The following is a 23,198-nucleotide window of genomic DNA, read 5'->3' as shown; positions in this document are numbered from 1 at the left end:
GTCGAACCGTTGACCAGAGATGGGTTTTGTTTGGCGTGTGTTTTTTTTTGTACTATAAAAACACGTCCACTGCGATGGCAATAGAGGTGGATTAAAACGGTGCATTAACATGTTTTTTTGGATTCAATAGCGCCTTAAGGAGAGTACGCCAGGCGTTGGATGGTGGAAAGATTTATTATTAACATTTCCGTTGGTAAATAGAGCGTGCTGGAGTGAAAAGGCCGTGGTTAAGATTATGATGTAGTACATTTTGTTGCTGTACGAGTAATAGAGTGTACTAGAGAAATACTTAAGCATGGTGAGATAGTGAATGTTGAGAAAAAAATACAAAAAAAATTTGAAATGAATTTGTAGTTATATTCTTAGTGAACATTTAAGGTTTATGCAAAAATAAGCTATTTCCAACAAATTCTGTGCAGACTACCTTATAAGATTATCGCATGAATAGAGATGAAATATTTAAGAGCGTTTAATTGTGAGGATACGAGTATAAAATATATTTCGTTTTATTTAAGGATTAATTCTGAAGTCATTATTGTTAAGTGGTTCAAAGCGACTGAAGCTAATACAGTAAGTTACAAAAATATTAATAATCCATCCGGATTCTCGCCATGAAAGTGAATTTAAATCTTTTGCCGTAAATGAAGCTCGTTCTCTCCCTCTCTCTCTTTTCTTCATACGCTACCTCCTAACAAATACCGCTGGGCCCAATTCCATCTTCCTATTCCATGTAAGATAGATTTGATGCCTTAACGTGTTATGTATGCCACAAATAAAACCCACAGAGCTCTCGCCCCGTTGTTTGTCCCAGCACACGAACAAAATCTCGGCAATCTTTTAGCACCCATTTTTTGAAGTGTTTTATTTCGGATCAAATGGAAAGGTTAACAGGTTATGTGCCTGTGCATTGCCTGTGAGTGCTCTTCAGCATGGCATAAAATATTTGCCACGCTCCGGCACTTAGCAAACGAATATATATTGAATATTTTATCCACCCCGGGACGTAGATTAATGGTGGCTCGTGCCTGTCGATCGTGTTTTCTCCACACCACGGTACGGGGTACGTCCGTACCAGCGGCCAAGCTGCTAGTCTTTGCATAGTGTTCATTGGGTGGCAGGACAGCAAACAAAAAAAAATACATTCTGTTCTGTACATTTGTGTGTGTTTTTATCAGATCCACACAAGCCAGAAGCGCTGGAACGTGCGCTCACTGGGTGTTGTTTGGATGGGAAGGGAAAGCTTACGGCTTACGAGTGTGGTGTGAGCGAACAACTGGCTAGCGATCGCCCATTACCGCTAGCAACGACGATTGTCCCGGTGATACGTGATCCGTGTGCAGAAGTAAGCTTCAACTCGTCCGCCATTCCTATTTCGTACCATTTTCCCTCGAAGAAAGCAGTGTAGAGCACCGTTTTGCCACTACATAACTCCTGCAGGAGAACTGGTGCTAGCGGTGCTGGCAAATCACTAAATTAAGTCTCATTGGGCAGTGGTTTTTCTTTTGGGTTCGCATGTGGGACTGGAAGGCGAACAAGGGGAAACCGTTTCGAGGTGAAATCTACGAGGTGATGCTAGTAGATGTACTCCAGAATCCTGTCGCGAGTTGCAGGACTTTGGTTGGGTGTACTAGATAAAACCCTCCGCGTACCGTTTTGTGTGGAAGGTTTGCCCAGCACCACGTCACGTGGAAAGATGCCTGATTGCCGGGCAAGCTGAACGGGCAGTGGGATTTCAACGATGGTTATCTTCGTGTGAGAATGTGAGCCCTTAGTCCTGCTGCTCTAGATCAAGCGTTTTTACTTAAATCTCTGTTTTGTGCGGTGAGTGCAGTGAAGACAGCCACGGGTGATTTGTTGATGGTAGCAATTTAAACAATTTTATCAATTGCTGCAACACTTCTGTTGAGCGCGTTTGGTGCTGCATTTGTGGGTGGGATTGAAACAACACGGCTAACAAGCTGTTTGCGACAGACAGTTGCATTGCTGTGATTCACATTCCTGAAGCACCGTTCTGCTAGTGCTCTTTTGAAGCTTAACGTTAATTAAACCCTTTTCAGTGGGAGCTTAAATTTGGAAAAAATTTAATAGAAAAATCCAAATTTTATATTATGAAACGAACAGAAAGAACTTTGATGATTTATGAAGAGAGCAGTTGCAGTTTTGTTTCATACAAATGGTAAAAGATCAGAATCAAAAATATTATTTAATGTTTTTAATGTTATTTAATGATGTGTTAAATTGGTGCCATGACCAGGATCCACTTTTGTCTATCTTTTTGTTTCGTTGCAATTTTTATTTTATATTTTATCTGATAATTAAAAGGTACACTCAACACACTCGTTACTACCCACCCGTAAATTGAATATTCCCTGTACCGAAACGTCATTAGCAAAGCTCTTCAAAAAACGGGAAGCTTTAAGCGCACCCGCCCGTTTTCGGCGGTTTGACGGTTCTGTTTGTGAGTGTTTTCACTTTGCTTTGAAGTACTCAGGGCCAAGGGTAAAGAGTTGTCTGGCAGCAAAAAGGTGTGTTTTACCATCCTTACCCACCCGAAAAACCCTCGCTAGAATCACCGATCACGTTGCCATTTTACCGGAACGGAACCGAAACGGATGTGCACAGGTAAATCGAAAGGAAAATTTCTCAGCGCTTCATTTTCCTTCCGTTCATCATTGACAAACCACGGCATTATTGGGGGGCGAAAAGGCTACTGCCGCTTACTGGGCCGGTGTAGGCCGGTGGGTGCAAGGAGAAGGAGAAGCCTGGTGGGAGATGACAGTTGGAGTAGGTTTTAATTGCCTCGCTCTTGATTCGCCGTCCATTCCGTCAGGGTTCAGTGAGTGAATTCCTGGAACTACCGGGAAGGAAAGCATGGAGTGGGTTTTGGCATTGGAAAGGGGAAACTGAGTATTTCATTTCATAAGGCGACCCAATCCATTCACCTCACCGCTTTCGTTCGTGTTCCATTTTGATCCTCCAATGGATGGAAGGGGAACCGTTGTTTTTCCAAACGGTCGAGTATTTCCCGTTCACCTTGCTTTAGGTCATTTTCTCGTGTTTTCACGTTCCCATCTTTTATTTTTACCACTGTGTGTTTGTGTATGTGTCGGTTCGCACAAAACGCGAAACGTTTTGCACTGCGGTTGCCATTAAGGATGAAAGGATGGGTCATCTTTGTAGGGTTTGTATTGTTCCGTGCGTTTGTGGATGTAAGCAGAGGGGCGTAGAGAGAGAGAGACAGAGAGAGAAGCGAGGTGATGGTTACGAGAAAAAGGGCTGGGACGCACGAAATTTAGCGAGCAGATTTTCCGTGAAATCATTTCTATGGCATTAAAATTCAAATTGAATGGATAATTGTTATTAGCGCTTTGCGTCTTCCATCCTATCCGGTGCACGGTCGAGCATAGTCCCTTTTTTGGAGGATGTTTTCGAGTTGAGTGGAACAGTGCTGCACGTACCCAGAAACGTTGATTCGTGGAGAAAAATAAGAGAACCGGAAAAATTTTCCACCCAAAAGCTTGCAGTTCGTACGTCCAAGCGAAACAACACCGTACGGGGGCGCCAGTGTTGGCGGTACTGGAGCGTTGAAATGTGTTCGGATTAATTTGCTGAAGCCGACGGTTTATTGGCAGGTGTCAGCGTTAATCGCGCGCTGTCACCGGTGACGGATGATGATGGGCCGGGGCAGGAACGATGACGGATCGAAAAGTATGCACCAAATTGGCAGGCAGGATCTAATTAAACCGAGCGAAAATCTTTTACCAGTGCCGATAATCTTAAACAGTAAATAGTGAGTGTGAAGGGGTGGCTCGGTGGATCATGTGATAAACGGTGCCGGTTCACACGGCAGGACCGGGTTCAAATCCCATCCGGATCGTCCCCCGGAGCAAGGACTGACTATTCGGCTACGTGGTAAAAATAAGTCTAGTAAGCCAGAAATGGCCGGCGTGACCTGTATGGTCGTTAAAGCCAAGAAGAGAAAAAGAAAGTGAGTGAGTGTGAAAAAATACAGCAATTTTTGTTACTAGGAAATGTTAATAATTGCTAAAAATGCTAAAAAAAAGCTTTCCAACTTTCATTACTTGAAAAGCTTGAGCGAATTCGTTGCTGAAGGACTAGCATTACGATAAATTCTTGGAATATAGGCTGGCCCTTTTTGGATGTATATAAACTCGGTTACAGTCTAATTAGCAAATTTTGCAGAATTGAAATAATTAGCTTACTACGAGTGTTTCTTAGTATTCGAAGGTACTTGAGAACATTCAAACTTTTGACAATGTCATGTATAGTTGAAACCTTTTGTACTGTTTTAGATTCATTTTTTAGAACGGTCATTGCTCATGGCAGCTAATTATTTCCTATTTGGATCGCTCGGAAAAAAATAAAATATGGAACATTTCTTAATATGGAAGACTTGGAGCAATATTATAAGTATCGCATGTGAAATAAATAATCAACCCACTTGACGAACAATTGATGTGTCTGAACGAGCTAAATGGACTCGTATTTAAACTCACAATGATCGTAATAAACCATATTAATGATAATTGAAATCAATACAATGGCGTGTAAGTCATTAAATAATTTAAACAATTATCAATATGTTTATCGCCAATTATTGATGCTCTCGGGTCCATTGTCCATAGTCGACACTTTTGAGCCATTGTGCGAACGGATATACGGAAAACGGTGAGGTAGAACGTTGGCAGTAACTTGACATAATAACACAAATTCCAGACATTCATCGTCAGCAGGATTCACTAACGAGCGGATTTCTACACCAAGTGCTAATAGGCCACAGCTAAACCACATTCCATTACGATCAGTATAGACACTGGAAGGATTGCTGCCGCATAGAACCATCTTTCGCACGCAATCGGTTTATGGTTTGAACATTTACACACGCACTACTACATTGGTGTTGGGCAGGACAGTTATGCTGCCTCGAGTCATCTCGGTCTCGGTGGTTCTTTACCAAACGGCAATGGGCCATGGGTAAAGCGTTCGATTAGCGCATCGGTTTTAACCGTCTTTTGACCGTCCTTTCGATTTGAACAAAAGCTGTAATGAGTTTCCTTTCCGAAACGTTATTTGCGGTAGAACAAACCTTCAAACGGTTTCGGATGGTTCTTACACACATACGTGCTCATTACGATGGCACGTGATTGTTTCCGTTTACGCACACGGAGAGGGTGAGTTTGGAAAGGTAGCGTCAAGTCATTCCACATGCGTGTTTTGCGTCTCGTTTTCATTTTGAACCGGTTAAACAGTTCGTGTTAGCGGGAAACGATGTCGTACGACATTGGCATGGATGGTGATATGGCGTGTAGCGTTGGTACGAAACCATACGGGTGGTATTGTGCAATGGAATGGAGCAGAAGGGTGACGATTTGACGCGTTGCCTGCTAACGAACCGAAACGGTTACGCTTCGGTGGGATCGTGGAAACATGATTTCCGAATTACCTTGATTGATAACGGATAAGCGATAAAATATGATTGATAATTAGATTAATATGTCATTCGATACTAATTCGTTTTACAATTCATATTCAACATGATTTTAGCTTGTGGTAACTGTAGGTAATGGTTGGCAGGATGATGAGCAGATGGATGTTTTGCTCTGCAAACGATCGATGCTTTGAAGCGGGAAATGAATTTAAGGTTCATTTGTAATCAATTTAAACTTCAATACATGCTACAAATTGGTTTAAATTATTGTTCAAATTACGATAACAGCGTACAATTAGTTGTTATTTACGTTGCCAGCATAAATTGAGATTATTTATAAATTTTGTTATTTAATTAATAAAATAAATGGCGTTGGCAATAATTTTATATTAGGTTTCCTGCCACTATTGGCAATAAAGAAATAAATGTAGCGTAAATATGGTTTGTTCTTAAACTGTTCTTTATCTCGATCTGTCTCTCTATATATCACTTCAATGCAGTTAGTGTGCGTTTATTTTCATAAATTAAGGAACACTCTTCAGTCTTTTTATTTGCTCCTGTGTACTCGTGAGATACTTAAGACATTAAGGCTTTTGGCCGTTACGGTTGGATAACTTGGGATATCGTTCCTTTCTAGTTTGAAGGGCTTCGCTTCGCAAGAGATTAGCTCTTTTAGGCGTTCGTAATTGTGTTGTGCTTATTGAATCTTCTGGAAATAGTCATTCATATGAATTTTTAGTGAAGATTTATTCAAATCATGAGTAGACTCCCAAAAGATTAATGAATCGTCAAAGATTTATTACTTCAAGTATTCGTGTGTGAAGATCGATTGAACAGAATTTTGTTTTCTAAGAACTTTGTACTTTGTGGTACTACAATGATCTTAAGATCATAGCCTGTCATTTCTGGCTTTCCTTAATTTTATTTACTTATAACCGAATCTGTGAGGATTCATGAATCTTTGAGAATCTATTCTAGAGATTTGGAGATTCATGAATCTGAATCTGACTCGTCCATCATTAGGTTATTGCCCTGTGGAAAATTAGTTGAAGGGGTCGAGTGGCCTAATGGACATTTCAAAATATCATTCCTGTTTCTTTAAAGTCAATGAATTGTAGTAAATGAATTAGTAGGTAAGTTGGGAGCAACCTTTTTAATTTAATTATTTTTGATTATCTTCCATCGCTTAATGTAATCGGTTTTTCTTTCTCAATCAAAGCAATTGTTGAAATTACTGCACAAAGCTGTCCCCACAAATAATGAGGTTGAACATAGTGTCATCTGCTGATGTAGCTTTTTGATGGCTAGTGAAGCATAAAATGAACTTTAATCGCCAGTTGAAAACCCCATCTGCTGTGGATGACGTTGCATCTTAATAGTGCTAATGGTTTAAAATGGAATTGCATTAGTCGACACCAATGCATCGCAAACAAAAAAGCTCCCTTAAATGCAATAAAATTCATAAGCAATCACTGTTCGAAATCGTTCACCGACAATTTCTAGCCAATCATCGTTTTTAGCGATTTAGATGATGACGTCTTAAAATGGGTTCCCCTCGTGCACTCGTACCGTTAAACACTGAACACCCGATTACCATTTTCTGTATGTTTGTTTTTTTTCTTCTCTCTTCTTTTCCTTTCTTCGTTCCGGCAGCGCTTCAAGGACTCGGACGTGGACGTGACCAGGAAGGATGGCATTCTGTTGCTGCGCGAGCTGGCAGCGGAAGTGAAGAACTTTATGGATTTCAAAATGAACGCCGTAATGGTGAGTAGCGCAATGCGTCCTGGGCGAGATACGTTTGTACCTTACCGTACGTGTACCGAATGTTTTCCGAAACACTTTTTCCCTCTAAAATACCCGGCCGGGTGTACGGGTGTACCTGCAGCACAGGTGTGCTACCGAATGCTTTCGGCTGTTGTCTTCAAGAAGCTTCAACATTGATGGGGCAGGATTTTCTTCCACCTATCTTAAGCGAACGTGTAGGTGTGGTGCAATGGCAAGAAACTACTCAGCAATGCTTGTTTGAGCTGTTGGAAGGCACTACACAAAAAAATCAGAAAGAAAAGAAAAAAATCCACCCTATCGAAGACCGGGTTCGAAAGAGACGGTGCAGTGCAGATCTCGGAGGCCTGATTTGGCAGTGGCTTTCTTCTTCGTTTCAGCGTCAGATTAACGTTTGATTACCTTTCGAACGGAAATTTCTCCGTAAATTGGATTTAGCCTTAAGGCTATCGGGCCACCCTACCAGCAACCCCCTATCTCCTCCACAATGTCGCTGTATTTTGATGGGGGTAATGGGGTTTTCTGGGAAGCTTATCGAACAAGAAGCTTTGAGGGATTTCGAAAAAAAAGAAAGTCTAAGAAGAAAGCAAAATAGAGATCGCCCGAAGCGGTTTGCGAGCGTTGCATTGAGTGGAACGAAAAAGAAAATAAAACACACCTCCGGGTACCTCTTACCATTTTGGGGAGCGTTTCCCCCTTTTTTTTGGCTTACGGCACCGTACAGCAAGCATGATAAATGAGGTCGGAGTGGAAGGATCTCTCTCGTGCTATCTTTCCCTTAAGGCAATGGAAAAGGACAAGGCAACGCAGAGGTGTACTACTACAGCTCTAAACTTGTTTCACTTCCATTGTGATTGGGAGATGTTTTGACTTAACCATGCAATCGTCCTGGATCATAGTAAGGGAGCCAATTGTTGACGATGGGAACCGAGCTTGGACATAAGCAGCAAAAAAAAGGTATACAAAGGAAGAAGTAAACCAGCAACAACACAAAAAAGTCGATCAATTTTTCTTCCCCCAGTCAATCGGTTTCTGAAGCTTATTTGATTATTGGTCCCAGTAGGGCTTATTTCAATGCGAAGGGGAACGCTTAATGTTTAAATCGCAGGGGCGCTGTCGGTTAGTGCGTTCTCTGCAAGAGACTGTTGGTGACAGGTAGGTGGAGCTAGTGATGACATTGAAATTAAATCGCTTAGCTGTTAGTGAAAATTTTACGAACCATGAACGCAACGATATTTGGAAAAGCTGATTGGTAGGAACCATTTTCTTTACCGAAACTGTAAACATTTAACGTAACATTTTCACTCATATATTAAAGTTCCTTCTGTCTTAGAAAATATATGCCTAAATATATGCAACCTGCGATACAAAAGGAACACTAATTAAAATTAAATAGTGATGTCTCTTAATTTTAAACGAATAGTTATTAATACATATAATAAAAAAATAATAATAAAAAAATAAAAAATAAAAAATTTTTAAATCTTATCAAACATGGTTTTAATTACGTTGGATACTAATATTTATATTAAAGGAAAAAATATTAATCTCAAATTAAAGATAGTTACTCATTTACTTGGAAATCAGCTTTTTTATACTCAATTTTTTATTTATTCCTTATGCACTTAATATAAATGCAAAAAGGAACCTACAAGAAGCAAACACGCTGTTTTATTGAACTAGAAAATACAATGAAATTAAAGCAAAAAGTTTTACGCTATAGAACAACGAATAAAAACATGCGCAAGGATGCAAAAAAGGAACAAAAACCATACTTATGTGTTCGTTCTTTTATGGGGTTTTATTTTTGAATACTTTTTCTAAGAATATCAACAATAAAAAATCGTGTGAAAAAAATTCTTTTCTGTCTATATGGTGAATGGGCATTTCATGGACCGAAAGGGATGGCAAAAAACAAAAACTCCACTCCAGGCAGTGAGCTTCATTTCTGGTGACTTAATGCCTTGCGCTACCTGTCGGTTTTACATGAGGTCAGTACAGGAACAATGCGATTGCGAGTGAGAATTCAGTTCCCCATGCCGTAGCACATAATTTTTAATTCATTTTCCTCTGCTCTTGTAAATGGCGTATGGCCAATCTGTTCACCTTCCGCTCGATGGTGGTCGACCGAACAGAGCAAGTACGATTTAGTATTTCTCTCGTTTTTGATCCCTTTTTCGTACCGAGCTTATCCTTCTGGTTCTGGAACAGGTGGCACAGGTTACGGGTACGAGAATATGACCCAACCAGAGTGGCACAAAAAAAAGAAAAGAGAAACCTTTGAAAAATTGGTCATTCAGTGTAGCGAAAGCGGGGAGCCATGTTTCAAACTGGCAAGAATAAAAATGAACCCAAAACCGATGCAAAACATCAAAAGTAAATCGCTTACTCGAGAAATAACTTCACAGTTGAGTTTTCTCTTTTTGTGTGTTTGTGTGTGTGTGTGACCTGTCTTTCAATGGGATTTTTATGCTTGTTGTAGGGGGGCTTTTTTAAGTTGGGCTTAGAATCTCCATAGTCCACAATAATCAGGAGAAGTGTCTCAAAGAAAAAAAAATAAGTAGAAAGAGAAAAAAGAAGCATCAAATTCACCAGCTAAGCCGACGGGAAGAACGACAACTTGGGTTTCTCGTAACTTTTTTGTGTGTGTGTGTGTGTGTGTGGCGTTGAATGAAAGTATATTTGAAATATGTGTATATCCTAGGTAACCGCACGGTTCCCAGGATGAACTTGGCACACATTCCAGCGTGGGTAAAAGAAAAACACAAACTCCCTTATGATGTTTATCCTCCCACAAGTCGTTTGGTTGTGCGAATCGGAAGGGAAGAAGAGAGAATGGTTCATAAATTTTCCGTATTCTATGGTGCTTTGCTTCCGTATCCGTATGTTGCACAAAAAGCCTTACGGAATCGGATCGAGGTCGGTGTAATGTCGAAACAGAATGTCTAATGGATGAATACGTTTTGGGTAGGGTATTCGTTTCAATACGACTGACGTGGTTGTATGGGACTTTAAGGTAAAAAAACCCGCACCAACTAATGAAAAGATAGGCAAAGTATGAAATGAGTATGATGTTCTCCTAATTACTTTAATATATAATGCATCAGCCTTAATCTCATGGCATTCAATTACATCTTGCGAGCTAGTTACGTCATGAGCACGACACCAAACAATCGTATCTCGATCTATCTCTATCTAGTTCCAATAGGTGATGTGAAAATAATTATTGAGTTAATTTATATACACACGAATACGGAAAAATTACTTTAAATACCTAAATAGCACTTGTTGGAGCAGTACACTAATAATTTTTAATACCATTTTTCTGTACCCTGTATGGCGACACACCAAACTTCGTCCGCATAAATATGCTGATTGAAATAGTAATGACGGGAAAGCGATTCGTATGGTAATTTAATTGCACAAAATAGGGTTATGAAATTTGTATTGATTTGTCCTAGCTTAAAAATGTCGGCATGTCGCACGGTATTGATTGCTTCTGCATAATAAAGCACATTTTAGGCCGCACCATTGTCGAGACGCTAATGGTGCCATTATTATTCAATAGCATCACTCCCGTGAATGGGCACGCGCAAAACCGTGCCGGGAACGTTTTTGGGGATGATGGGGGGGGGGGGGGGGGAAAAAACGATACGTCCTTTTCCCGCGGTTTGTCCCGCGATGGGATCGCCCGGGTTAAGCTTTCGAAGCCGAATCCTCAACAATCAATTTCCGGTCAGTAGTGTGAGCAAAATTTATCGTTGTATCGTATCGTACCCCATAATAATTAACAAGCCTTTTGCTCGAGAAACGTGGACGCGGTCTACCGGGGGTCCTTAAGGTCCCGCGTAACGTACCATGTATCGGGTGCGATCGATTCGCATCAATTCAAATCCAACTAAAACCCCACACTACAGACACACGCGCAATCCCAATAATAATCACTCAGCAAATGATGAATTCGTAAATTGGCACCATAAAATCTGCTTCGACGAGGCGTAAGCATTAGTGCGTAATATCGAGTGTCATGATGAGAATATAAAATCAATAGCTATCCGGTGTGTTAATGTAGTCTCGCTGGATCGCCTGGTTGATGACCGTAAAGGGGTGAATGGACAATGGTCTGAAGATGACGTGGTTATCTTGCGTTTGGTCTAAGTACAATGATTTCTCTGCGCTTCGCTTGCTCCAAACGTTGGATCATCAACCAAGGATGGTGTAGCAAGCATTTTGCTACCCAAAAAAGTGGAACGGTGTAGCAGAACAGGATAACCGTGAAAGCTCGAGCAAGTGGTTCAAATGCGCCTAATATGTCTATTGCCTGCTAGTTTGTTCGGTAATGTGTTCCACATTCCACACCAAACTTTAGCTACAGTTGGAGCAAAAGCTCGCCGTTTGTTTGGCAAATTCAATTAAAAATTCCACTGCACGTTGGCACTCATTGTGTATGCGCGTAAAAATTCCTCCCATCCGAAAGGATCATAAAAACCCGGTGCTGTTTTGGATGGGTGTCGCTTGGTGGTAGCAAAAGTGCGAACCAAACGAAACAACCGTCGTCGTCGGTGAAAATGTTATGTATTGTGCAGGAAACTGGGCCGTCCGTCGCTCTACCAGACGAGATAGTCCAACTTTAACTCGTTTCGGGTAAGATGATGCTGTAAATGTTTGGTAATGATGGGGTAGGTTTCGGTCGGTTGGACGCTGGTTGTATTTTTGGTCGAAACGTGCTTCCGAAACATGACGAAACACAGCGTGCGTCCGCTCATTAAGTGTTGTCCGTTTGCCCGTTGTTCCTCTACATTATTACACACCGATTTCGTTTTGTTAGCACATTTGAATACGGTGGATGTAGCAAAAGTGTCGCATCGGATGGACATAATGAAGGCCGTTGTGGGAATGGACTGTTTTTGGGAGGTTCTGTTTTTTTATTAGAAACACCACGGTTAGTTGGACGATCGTGTTGCTTTATACCTGTCTTTTACGTAGGTGTGCTGTATTAAAATAACTTCAGAAAAATTGAATACAAGCCGTCGTTCAAGGAGATTGTTGCTAACCCCGATTGGCCCAACCCGGCTGGACCTGTAAATATTTTTTTGTTCTTTATTTGTTCATCCGTTTTATGATACTGTGGACACCGTGCTACCATGGTCTTATTTTAAAAGCTCTGAAAAGAGAAACACTGTTTAAGGTCTTGATTGTTTACGGAAAGAACTTTATACTACGTTTCAAATTATTGACCTAATGATGGAGAAAACGGGAAAATATTAAATTTTTGGTAGTCCGAAGATCGCCTGAAGTTATGCAATTTGTTGTTAGCATTAATTTATTAATTTTTTTTACCTGTTTACAAAGTGTCTAAAGATATTTATTGCAGCCGTTGGATGCTGTTCAAATATTATTTTATTTTAAAACCTGTTCAAAAGACTTTCATAACATACTAAAGAGATAAATATAATATGCCCTCTTAAAGTAAAAATTAATCTCGGCAACAATGTATGCAGCTTAAATTGAAAGAAGCCACACTCTTATTGCCCTGCTACGCTTGTCATTTTTATGGTTTGTTCAGTTCCGAAACAATGAAACAAAAACCGTTCAAACGCACGGAAATGTGCGAATGCTTTGTGTCGGCGTCGTTGTTACCGTCGACAGTATTTTGAAAACAGCAACATCGGCAAGCTGACGAACTCAGCTGATGCGTCTGTCACGGCGGACGGGCCATACAATATGGACAGGAAGATTGAATTTCGTGGTGACGAGTGTTAAGCTTGTAAAATTTAGCCACATTAGGTTAAGGGACCGGTTGCCTTACGTGCGATGACGCTTAAACGGCTAGCCAGCTTCAGGCCGACCTTTGCTACGCCGTACACACACACGCAATGGTAAACGCATGGGTACGGTTGGGCAGGATGATGGTTTTGTTGGTGGTAGTTTTTGTTTCTTTATTCCGTCGGTCCATTTATCCCGTAGCGCGTTTTTTTGAGCTTTATGTTTCGCTAGCAATCGGCCACAGTTTGTTGGACATGCTTAAGGGAAAATGTTTTATGAAGGATGAAAAGTTTATCCGGGGTTTCGATCGAGAAATGGCGGTTTTGCTTCGAACCGCCACTGAGCAAAAAGTCGCTTACCCTTACCTTTTCTACCCTTCGCACAATGGCGTTTTCGACAGTTTTAAACTCTGGCAAAAATTTATTCTTGCAGCCACGTTCCGCATACCAATGAGAGCGATAATCGATAATTTTTGTCCTCTATCTGCTGAACGATGCTGAAGAGATCGGAGATGTGTGGAGATAGAATATGCTAAAGGTAGTGAGGTAGTATGGACAGACGAACTCATACATATAAACGCACACACGTGCCGAGATATTCTGGCGCCTATTTTCAAAGTGACCCCGGACCCAGGCAAACGTGTGCTTTCTCTACTGCCCCACAGGGTATGAATTATGGGCTTTGACTTATTTATGGTTTCAAATTTTGCCAATGAATCTGGTGCGGTTGAATCATGGCTACAGCGTACGGGTGAGAAAAAAGGGCTAAGGCCTTAGTTTGTGGATCAAACGTGTTTCTCTTAAAGAAAAGCTTACGATTGAAGTTTCGTTATGGATGGAAAAGTTTTGTTTTCAATTTTAAAGAAGAAAAAAACACCCTTTTGTGTACCGGTGTTGCTGACGCAGCAGTGTTGCTCGCGGCACTACTAGAACCAGTACGCGAGGAATGTGCATTGGAAGAGCAAGGCAAACTGCAGGGAGTTTGATTTTTAATAGAATATTTTATGTGACGGTGATTGAAGAAGGTAAACGAAGAAAATTTTACCCCTTTTGGCACGTGGAAACCATTTCGGTTCCACCATTCGGAACCAGTGTCGAAAAGAGGAGGGTCTAGATTACGGTCAATATAGGGAAAATGGGAAAAGCTGAACCCTTTTTTCCCATGACTTATTGATGAAGGGTACCGTTTATGAATTAATGCGACGCGCGACGCGGGATGGAGAGCTTTCGGTGTAAAAATTGATGAATTTAATCAGGCACGATGGTTCCCGGGATGGTTCAACACCGTTCGTTACAGTGATGGGAAAATTATTTTTAGGACAAAAATTGAAACGGAACATGAAGAGTGCATGGGACGCGTGTAAGACTTTAATCAAACCTCTGGCTAGAACCCACGCTGGTGTTTAATTATTTAATCAGAGATATTGTCTTTGGTAGCGTGTGTGTTAACAGTTTTGTGATATTTGATATGGTTTGCCATCCTTGTGGAAGCCTTTTGGTCCTGTGGAGGTGTTTTCCAATGATTTGTTGATTAATAATCAATTAAAAAGTAAGATATTTCTCGCAGTGCATTGAATGATTATTTGTATGATGTTTAAGTAGATAATAAGTAAGAATATATTGTAGTTCTTATATTCATCAAGTACTTATGATGTTGTAGAGCATTTTGTAACATGAATTGCATACTTTCCGGCGGGCTACGCATTTCATCGGCCAAATACTTACTTACAAGGTTACTCTTACTTCGGTCTTACTTCGGTCTTAAGGTCTTACTTCGATGAAATTATTCTACATCTAGATTCACTTGAAGGGGAATTATAATACTTTCTTCTTAAAATTACTTAATCGTTTTGACGAACGTATTTTCTTAGGTAGGATTTTTTTTTTCACTAATCGTTAACTTCGCTAGTTGATGATTGCCTTACCTTTTACTTGATTGAAGTACTTTTTTGGGTGGAATTCTTCCACTATGTTTCTCTGTACAATTAAGGCAAACATCAACTTGCAAAAATTAATATCAGCCTTTTTCTTTATCTGTAGTCATTCTCCAAAAAGGAAAAAAAAAGTTCAACACAACAACAAAAAAGAAGCTACTCCTACTCCAGATGGCATTAGCATGAAATGAGAGTGTAATATTTATTGTTTATTGCATCCATTGCGAGGTGTTAGTGGTGGTGTTGTCGACCTTAATGGTGTCGGTGGGTTCGCTCATCACACACGCGTATCGAGCATAATTTCAAGCCCCCGAGACAACACCGGAACAACAACATCCCGTGCAAGCGAGCGACTTTTCCACGGTTCCCCCTGTTCCACCAGCACGAGAGTTGTGTAAACCCCTCGTGTCGAATCTTCGCATTGGTTGTGGCCAACAAGCGTAAATGGTTCATCCGGAAAATGGGAACCGTTTTTCAGATAAAAGCAAACCTCTAAAAACCGTCGCGTGTTCTTTAATGCTGCGAAAGGACATTTCGGTGGCGCAGAGTGGGAAAAGTCACTAGCCGATGCTTTGGCAGCGAAGGGCACGCGTTGTAACGGGTGGTAAAAGGAAGAAGAAATGTTAAGAAATAATGCAAACGAAGAGTGGAAAGCGCTGCTAAATGTCGTATGCTTACGGCCAGCGTAAGTGAACGATACAAGCAGAAAGTGGTACGATTGTACGGTACAGGCGCAGAATGGAACGATCCTCAATGTCAGTTTCGGATGGCGCAGTACACATATACATACTCCTGCATACGGCGGGAGGATGGGGGGACAGAAAAATAAAGGACAAAATAAAAAGAAAATCGTAAGTACTGAGCCCGGACACACTCTAACGCTAGCCAGAGATGGAACAAGGATAAAGGAGTGTTCAAGTTAAAGTCGATGTAAAAGACAGCCAAGTCATAGCATCTGCTGCACGGGGCACAGCGATGTCGTCGTTGTTTTGCCTGTAAGTTAGGGTTCACAGTAAAGAAAAATCCCTCAACCAGCAGAGTGAAGCAGAGAAGCTGGAAGGGTGAGGGGGTGAGTGTGACACGTGGGAGGATTTTGGCGTAATAATGGTAGGCTCAAGTAAGTGATAGGGAGAGAGACAAAGCGAGACGCTGGTATCGGAAAACGAGCACAACACTCAGTGCTTTTGTGGCAAAGAATAAAAACGAAGACATCGGAAAACCTCACCCAGGACAACAAGGTAGAACGGTAAGGGTGTGATGTGGTGGTGAGACAAGGGGTACAGAAAAGTGAAAAACATTTCACTTCCTGAGCGGAAAACATAAGGAAAATGGCGAGATAAACTTCGCGATTGTTTGACTCTGCACTCTGCTAGTGCCTTGTAACATCCACGCCTTGTAATGTCCCGTTTAGGAGCGTGTGACTGCCGTACGTGTGCTTGTGTATGCACGTGTATGGTAAACACTGGCTCACTGTACAGTGCAGTGTGGCGCACCCGGAAAAAAAGGGGGGATTGATGGCCGGTTACGATTTTTTGCTGTTGTTTTCGTCTTGCTTTTCCCAGCTCCCAGCAATCACAATGTGTATTACGGCATTAGTTTGATGGAATGTAATGACGGGGTTGTGTTGAAAGTGTTGAATGAATAATTATGCTGCTTTACCGCTATTATCGTGCCTCATTGACAAGTAGGCACGTGCATTAGCGGTGGCATGTAGGCACAGTGAGAGCAGCTGAATTATTACGCTACCGGGAGTATTCATTACGGATCGATTAGTGTGTTAGTTTATTGGTTTTTTGTGTTGTGTAAGTGGAAGGTTAAGTTAAACCTTTTTATTCCCTTGTGGTACAATGGTATGTAAATGTATGTCACGTTGGGTTTATTCTTATATCCGTAATTGAATTAGGCTCGGAAAGAATAAAGCCTATATTTATGCAATTCGAATGACAAAAGTACCATAGTATTGCCTTGTTAAAAATTATTCAATCTAACTATTTGTTTTTGAAATAAAGTGTCGGGAACAAACATTTGCAAATGTGAAGGAACACAGCGTACAGAGTTATTCGGATGAAGTAAATTCAAATTGATAAAAGAAAGGTTTGAAATGCAAAGATGATTTTATTGTTTTTACTTCCGCAACATTCATACCGCTTTCTACTCCGCCAAACAGTTTAATAGTTTGGACCCTTGGTTTGCTGGTTGGTACGGAAGTTTTGAGCCGCAGCTGCGGCCGCCATGTAGCAATCATTTGGGCAAGCGCCAGGAATACCAGGAGCTCCACGAACGCCAGGGTGGCCTGTTGGTGATAAAACAATAGTGATCTCATTCGAACTTTACGAAACGTTCTCCCCCATACTTACCCGCTTTGCCAGGCTCACCACGTTCACCTGCCCTGCCCGGTGGACCTATCACGGAATCACCCGGTGGACCGGGAAGACCGACCGGACCTTGTGGACCAACGTAACCCACACCGTCACGCCCATTCTCACCCGGTACGCCCGGTTCTCCACGTTCTCCGGCGGGTCCAGCAATTCCGGGTGCTCCCATTTCACCCGGTATTCCTCTATCCCCGGTGAAACCAGGGAAGCCACGCTCTCCTTTCTCTCCGGGGCGTCCAGGTGTACCAGGTTTTCCGGGCCGCGAAACACCCGGAGGACCAGGAGGTCCAATAAGCCCCTCCGTAAGCTCGGCGATGTGATCTCTCAAAACTGCCCGACAGATATCGCTTACTTCCGCCTCGGTGTAACTTCGTCCAGGGACACCAGGAACGCCAGGCGGACCCGTTTGTCCAGAAAGTCCTGGTATGCCTTGCGGTCCAGGTGCTCCATCTACGCCCGGTGGACCCGGTACTCCCGGTGCTCCTTCCGGACCACGGAGACCACCAGCACCACGCTCTCCGGGCAAACCAGTATAACCCGTAGGACCACGATGGCCATATGACATGAGATTTTCAAAGTATCGTCCACCACCACCACCTGACTCGGTGGAGCCTTCACCGGGTGGACCTGGAGGTCCCGGAAGACCGGGAGCTCCAGGAATTCCCGGCAGTCCTTGGGACCCAGGAGGTCCTCTTTTTCCAGGCTCACCTTTTTCTCCTTGTAGTCCATCATTTCCTTGTAGTCCAGGTAATCCAGGAGGTCCTGCCACTCCTGCAGCAGCCCTTGCATCTCCAGGTTCCCCTTTCTGCCCTCTAGGACCCGGTTCTCCAGGATATCCCACGCCATCTTCACCTCTCGCTCCTGGTATACCTCGTTCCCCCTTGTATCAAAAGAAAGCAGGCAGTTGGAGAGCATCTTCTTCTTCTTGGCTTAACGACCTTACAGGTCACGCCGGCCATTTCTGGCTTACTAGACTTATTTTTACCACGTAGCCGGATAGTCAGTCCTTGCTACGGGGGAACGGTCCGGATGGGATTTGAACCCGGTCCGGCCGTGTGGACTGGCGCCGTTTATCATATGCACCACCGGAATGCCCCGGAGAGCATCTATGAAAAGTAATAAAATGCTCACCTTTTGACCTATTGCTCCAGGTAACCCATCGGCACCTGGAAGTCCTGCTGCTCCAGGAGGACCAATCAGACCTCGAGAGCCAGTTATCGATTGTCCATCACGTCCGGGAGTACCAGCTTCGCCTTTTTCACCTCTCAATCCTGTTCCAGGAGGACCAGGTGGTCCTCGTGGACCAACTGGTCCTGCTACAGCCGCCCCAGCAACTGCAGCTGCACCTGGTTCACCTTTTTGACCTCTCAACCCAGCAATACCTACTCCGGTTTCTCCTTTTTCTCCTTTCTGTCCGATTCCTGGTACACCTGGTGGACCTTCTAATCCACGTGGTCCAGGAGGACCCTAAGTAAAAGGAGAAATTTCCATTATGGGTACGAAGCCAACCTTTCAATTTAGTGTTCTTTACCCGTCTACCATAAGCTCCTACTTCTCCCTTCAGACCTGGTAGACCAGGAGGACCTGCCGGACCTGGTGAACCCTGCAACAATGAAAAGCAAACACGAATGTGTCTATTAAAGTTGCCGTTTCACCTGTAGGAATAACTCACATCAGTTCCGTTGTATCCCGGGGGACAAACGGCATTACAGTCCGGTTTCGGGGTAGGCCCTTCCGGGAGGTTCGCCGTTAAAGACGCCACATCATATACAGGCAGTTCGTCACAGTTACCACGGGCCGGACGGGTTGGGTCGCAGTTCATAACCATCCACTGTAGGTCGATCACTGGTGATTCTGGTTCAAAGACAGAAGTTTCTGCGAACCTGGAAATCGAAACGTAGCCATCCGATATGTCAAAGCGGTCCCTCGGTTCCAAAGGTACGTTCAAGTTTCCATCAGTATCACGTACTGGACGACAATCGACCCAAAGGTTGAGATAATCATTAGTCACACCGAGCATTATCTTATGCCAGTTGTGATCGAATAGCTGTAAAAACCACGTAAATATGTCCAATAATGGGATGTATTGGGATACCATTTTGCTCAGTTGATTTTCTTACCGGAGTGTGATGGTACTCCACAACCTGCTGTTCACCCTCCGTCGCGGGTAAACCAATCTGTAGAATCTGTCTCCCGGGATTCAGCGTGATTGCAAGCTGACTCTCCTGCACCTCATTCGTCACCTCGAACAGGTGCCAGGAGGAATCACCTTCGTCCTCGATGCGGTACGTACATTCGAAGGAAAACTGGTGAGGTAATCCGAGCGGAAAAGCGTCTACCGAGCGCATCGTCAGATTGGCTTCTTTTTCAAATCGATATGCCGTCTGGTATTCATTGGTGCCTTGCAGACGATGCATGTGCTTGCTGCTGGCCTCAATCTGATCCAAACGAAATTCACGGATCAAATCAAACGATCGCAGATCCACATCACCAGGTCTCCAACGTCCACAAGGGCCCTCTTCATAATCTTCCTCGTCTTCGATTTCTACGGAATATGGTCATATTCGATTGATTAGACCTCGAATATAGTAATTTTCGCACAAACTTACGCGACTTCACCAAACCAGCTAGACACATGAATAGCATACACAGTCTGTTTGAGCGTATTTTGAACATGTGAATGATAAAAAAACACCATTTTATTAGCACTTTTAAAGCCCATAACAAAAGACCTTAATTACTCTTAAAACCCATAACAAAAGACGCACCTTGCTATAGAAATTCGACCCATTTTTAGGCGGACACAAATCACAATTTTTGCTTTGTTCACTATTTCCTTTACATGCTTCACAAGCAAAAATTCAGCGCACCAAGCTTTAAGAAACGAGATCTACCCTAGATCAAATCTAACCACCAACTGATCGGTAACGATTAGCCGGAGCCCGTTCCGAACATTCCCTACACTGACATTGGCACTCAAAAATGGAGAAATTAATTCAACTACCATATGCTTCCACACCGATGAACGGCGAGCTCATCGTCAAAGCAATCTCGTATCAACGCCATCGGACGGGAGAGATGAGGACGATGCTAAAGCGTTTGTGCTATGGGTGTAACATAAATTAACTCCATTGGCATTCACAGCTCTGAATGCAAAGCTGTTCGCCAGATGTTTTGTGTGCCGTGAGGCGACACTTCTTGCCTTTTTGTTGGGTGTCAATTCTGTGAAGAATTATTAAGAAGTGGGTCACATGATTTCAAGCTAGAGCTCAGTGAGTGTGTTTTCTTCTCCTTTGTTCCAGTTGTCTAACAAGGGTGATGTTATTCTAGCTTAGAATGGGATCAAGATTAGATACCAAAAAAAACGTTTAGTCAGTTATAGTCTCTTTATATTAACTTATTAGTTTGCAATGCTCGTGGTAAGATGTGTTGAAGGAACGAAGAATCGAATTGAAATCGACTTTCATGCTTAGGGGTAGATGCTAAGCGAATCATATTTGTTTCATGTTTGGCTACGTTCTTCTGGATTGACTTTCGTAATCTTTTATAGACAATTATTTATTCTTTTAACAATGAAGAAGCTTGCAATTCATCATATAAAAATATATTTTAGAAAAACGAGATTTGTTTTTAATGTCCTTCTTTTCATCTTTTTAAAGTTAAACCATTCGGTAGTTGTGTGTATAACAAAACTGAAATAAAAAAGCATTTGAAGAATATTCGCTACACCTCTTCCATCGTTTAACTTATCTTTTTTTTATCTTTTTTATATTGCTTTGCAAGCTAAGCTATTGTCTGTAAATTTACGGTTCAATTCTTTTACGAAGGTACTTCTTAGTGCGAACCGTCAGCGGCAGGTAAAGTGTGGAACGCGCGTGAATAGAATCTTTAAATTACTTCGAACATCAAATCCGGCATCGTTAGACGAAAAACTTTACTAACGAGCATTTCGGTCGCAAGTGTGCACGTGCATATGGTTGTGCGTTGAATGTTCGTTCGCGTTCTGGTTTCGTTTCGTAAAACTTAAACATAGAACGGTCCAAAGTCAACGGGCAATTGATGAACGGGAAACTTTTCACCGTTTGCTTCAGAAATTACTCACTAAGTGCTGCTTAAAGCCATCGATGTGCAGCACAAGCCCGAGCGACTAAATAAAGCGCCACGGGTTGCGTTGGAATGGGGTTGTGTCGAAGGTTTTTCCGGCTGGTGTACCGCGCGTTCAACCAGCATTTTCCAGCAAGTACAGCAACTTCGTGTTACCGTTTTGCACATTTGATGTCGATTTTCGGAAGCCTCTTTCCAAAGAGGGGTTGGCGGGAGCAGGTGGGGGTAGGGAAAACTGTTTGCACGACCCGTATTTCCATCGCATTTTCACGAACCATTCGCGATGACGAATGACGAACGGTGACGAATGGAGCCGTTATCGCAACCGGCAAACAGATTCTTCCACCTACCCAGGGTTTTGATCTCGTCTCGAACGCGATTTCCACGTGATGGAAGCTTTTTCCAACCACCCCATTAGACCGAGGGGAGGTATGGGGGGCTGGGGTTATGGGTGGAAAAGGAAAAGAGTGTTGGAATAAAATGTGCGTCACTTTCCCTACCTTCACGGGCAACACAGGCACACAGCCGAGCCGAAGAACGAATCGTAAAATTATCGTGGAATTTATTGTCTCCCATTTTGGAGGGCTGGTGGGGGCTGGGGTGGATTTTCCCACTCCCTTTCAGCTGTTTATTTACTTTTTGGGGCCACCAGAGCGTCATGGCGCCAGGACGAATTGGATGGCCGGGTATTTATTCTTTTTTTTTCTCTCCCTCGCGGTACCACTTTTTTTTCTCGACTTCCTACAACTTCCTACCCCTTTTCTGTACCCTTTCCGCCGTACAGCTCGTGTGATATGTAAATGTGTTTGTAGCGGAAGTGTTGCCACAAAGCACACGCCGTTTCCAGCCACGCCAGGAAGCAGATTAGATGATTAAGAAGAGGTTAATTTATTTGTAGCGTGAACAATTATTTTCCACTTAGGTTACGCGCGGCAAACGAGTCTCTTCCTTTAGACTCTTCATCCCTTCTCCCCCTGCCAAATGGTCGTACCGATAGCTTTATCAGTCGCAACTCTTTCGTGAAATACGGTGGCGTTGTAAGTGTTGGTCTTTAAAATGAATGTTTTTACTGATGAGTGAGCTTTGACGGGCCTGAACCACTTCTGGGGCGGGTGTGCGGTTTGTTTGAGTGTTTCTTTTGTGTTTTATGTTGCGTTTCTGCTCAACAAGTGCCAAGGCACAGCGAGTGCGTTGTTCGGGCACTAGTGGGAAAAGCGTGTAGAATTTAATGACACATTTCACAATACTATTAAGATAGAATTAATTGCACTCTTTGCAAATTGGATCGTTTGGTAGGGGGAAATTAGTTGAAATTTTTGTAATTAAAATATTTCAGTTTGGTAACATTTAATACCACGCTTTTTACACGATCCCAAATGTATGCAATTACAGTGTTTTTAGAACAGTTATTATTATTGTTGTAATGTGGTACTAAATTTCCGTGATTTATTTTAAATTTTATTTTCGTATTAGTGTGTTGCAAACTTGCCTTTGCTCTTGTGTCAAACGAGCCGAGCTTCTAATGAACATTCTTCTAGTGGTTCTAAGCAAGAAGTTTAAACGAGTTTAGATATTAAAAGATTGCAGTGTGGCATTTGATATGTTTATCATAGAGAGTTTGATAAAGTATATTTTACGTCTTGAGGTCTACAGTATAATCAACTACTCTTGCTGGACTTATCACATACTTTTTATCTCTCGCTTTAGTTAGATTAAAGTATTCTGAAGGCAAGATTTTAGGCATTGATCATGATTTAACTCAACACGTAGCGATGAGTACTGTATGGAA

At 42.4% G+C, this 23,198-nt stretch overlaps 2 protein-coding genes across 7 annotated transcripts in view; one reads left to right on the top strand and one right to left on the bottom strand.

Annotated features, from left to right (window-relative positions):
* The window catches only part of LOC125761112 (voltage-dependent calcium channel subunit alpha-2/delta-4), a 57,697-nt gene that overhangs the window by 13,308 nt on the left and 21,191 nt on the right, over nt 1-23,198 (top strand). For all 6 annotated transcript variants that reach the window (XM_049421970.1, XM_049421965.1, XM_049421969.1 and 3 more), the window contains one exon: nt 7,103-7,213. In XM_049421970.1, the coding sequence (XP_049277927.1) occupies nt 7,103-7,213 (111 nt within the window). The remainder of the gene's footprint in view (nt 1-7,102; nt 7,214-23,198) is intronic.
* Nucleotides 17,026-20,886, bottom strand: LOC125761121 (collagen alpha-1(IX) chain-like). Its single transcript, XM_049421987.1, has 8 exons — nt 20,074-20,886; nt 19,915-19,958; nt 19,426-19,850; nt 18,978-19,352; nt 18,837-18,908; nt 18,437-18,772; nt 17,288-18,185; nt 17,026-17,223 (listed from the first exon to the last, which is right to left on the bottom strand). The coding sequence occupies exons 1-8, from the start codon at nt 20,094-20,096 to the stop codon at nt 17,099-17,101; spliced, it is 2,298 nt and encodes a 765-aa protein (XP_049277944.1). The 5' UTR covers nt 20,097-20,886; the 3' UTR covers nt 17,026-17,098.

Source organism: Anopheles funestus, chromosome 2RL (genome assembly GCF_943734845.2).
Source record: "Anopheles funestus chromosome 2RL, idAnoFuneDA-416_04, whole genome shotgun sequence".
Taxonomy (NCBI): domain Eukaryota; kingdom Metazoa; phylum Arthropoda; class Insecta; order Diptera; family Culicidae; genus Anopheles; species Anopheles funestus.
This window is presented reverse-complemented; position numbering and strand designations above follow the sequence as displayed.

Coding starts and splice junctions, on each gene's coding strand:
- LOC125761121 (XM_049421987.1), bottom strand. CDS start 20,096: ATGGGTCGAATTTCTATAGCAAG. Junction 19,851..19,914: donor AGCTGGTTTGGTGAAGTCGC/GTAAGTTTGTGC, acceptor CATATTCCGTAG/AAATCGAAGACGAGGAAGAT. Junction 19,353..19,425: donor TGGAGTACCATCACACTCCG/GTAAGAAAATCA, acceptor TGGTTTTTACAG/CTATTCGATCACAACTGGCA.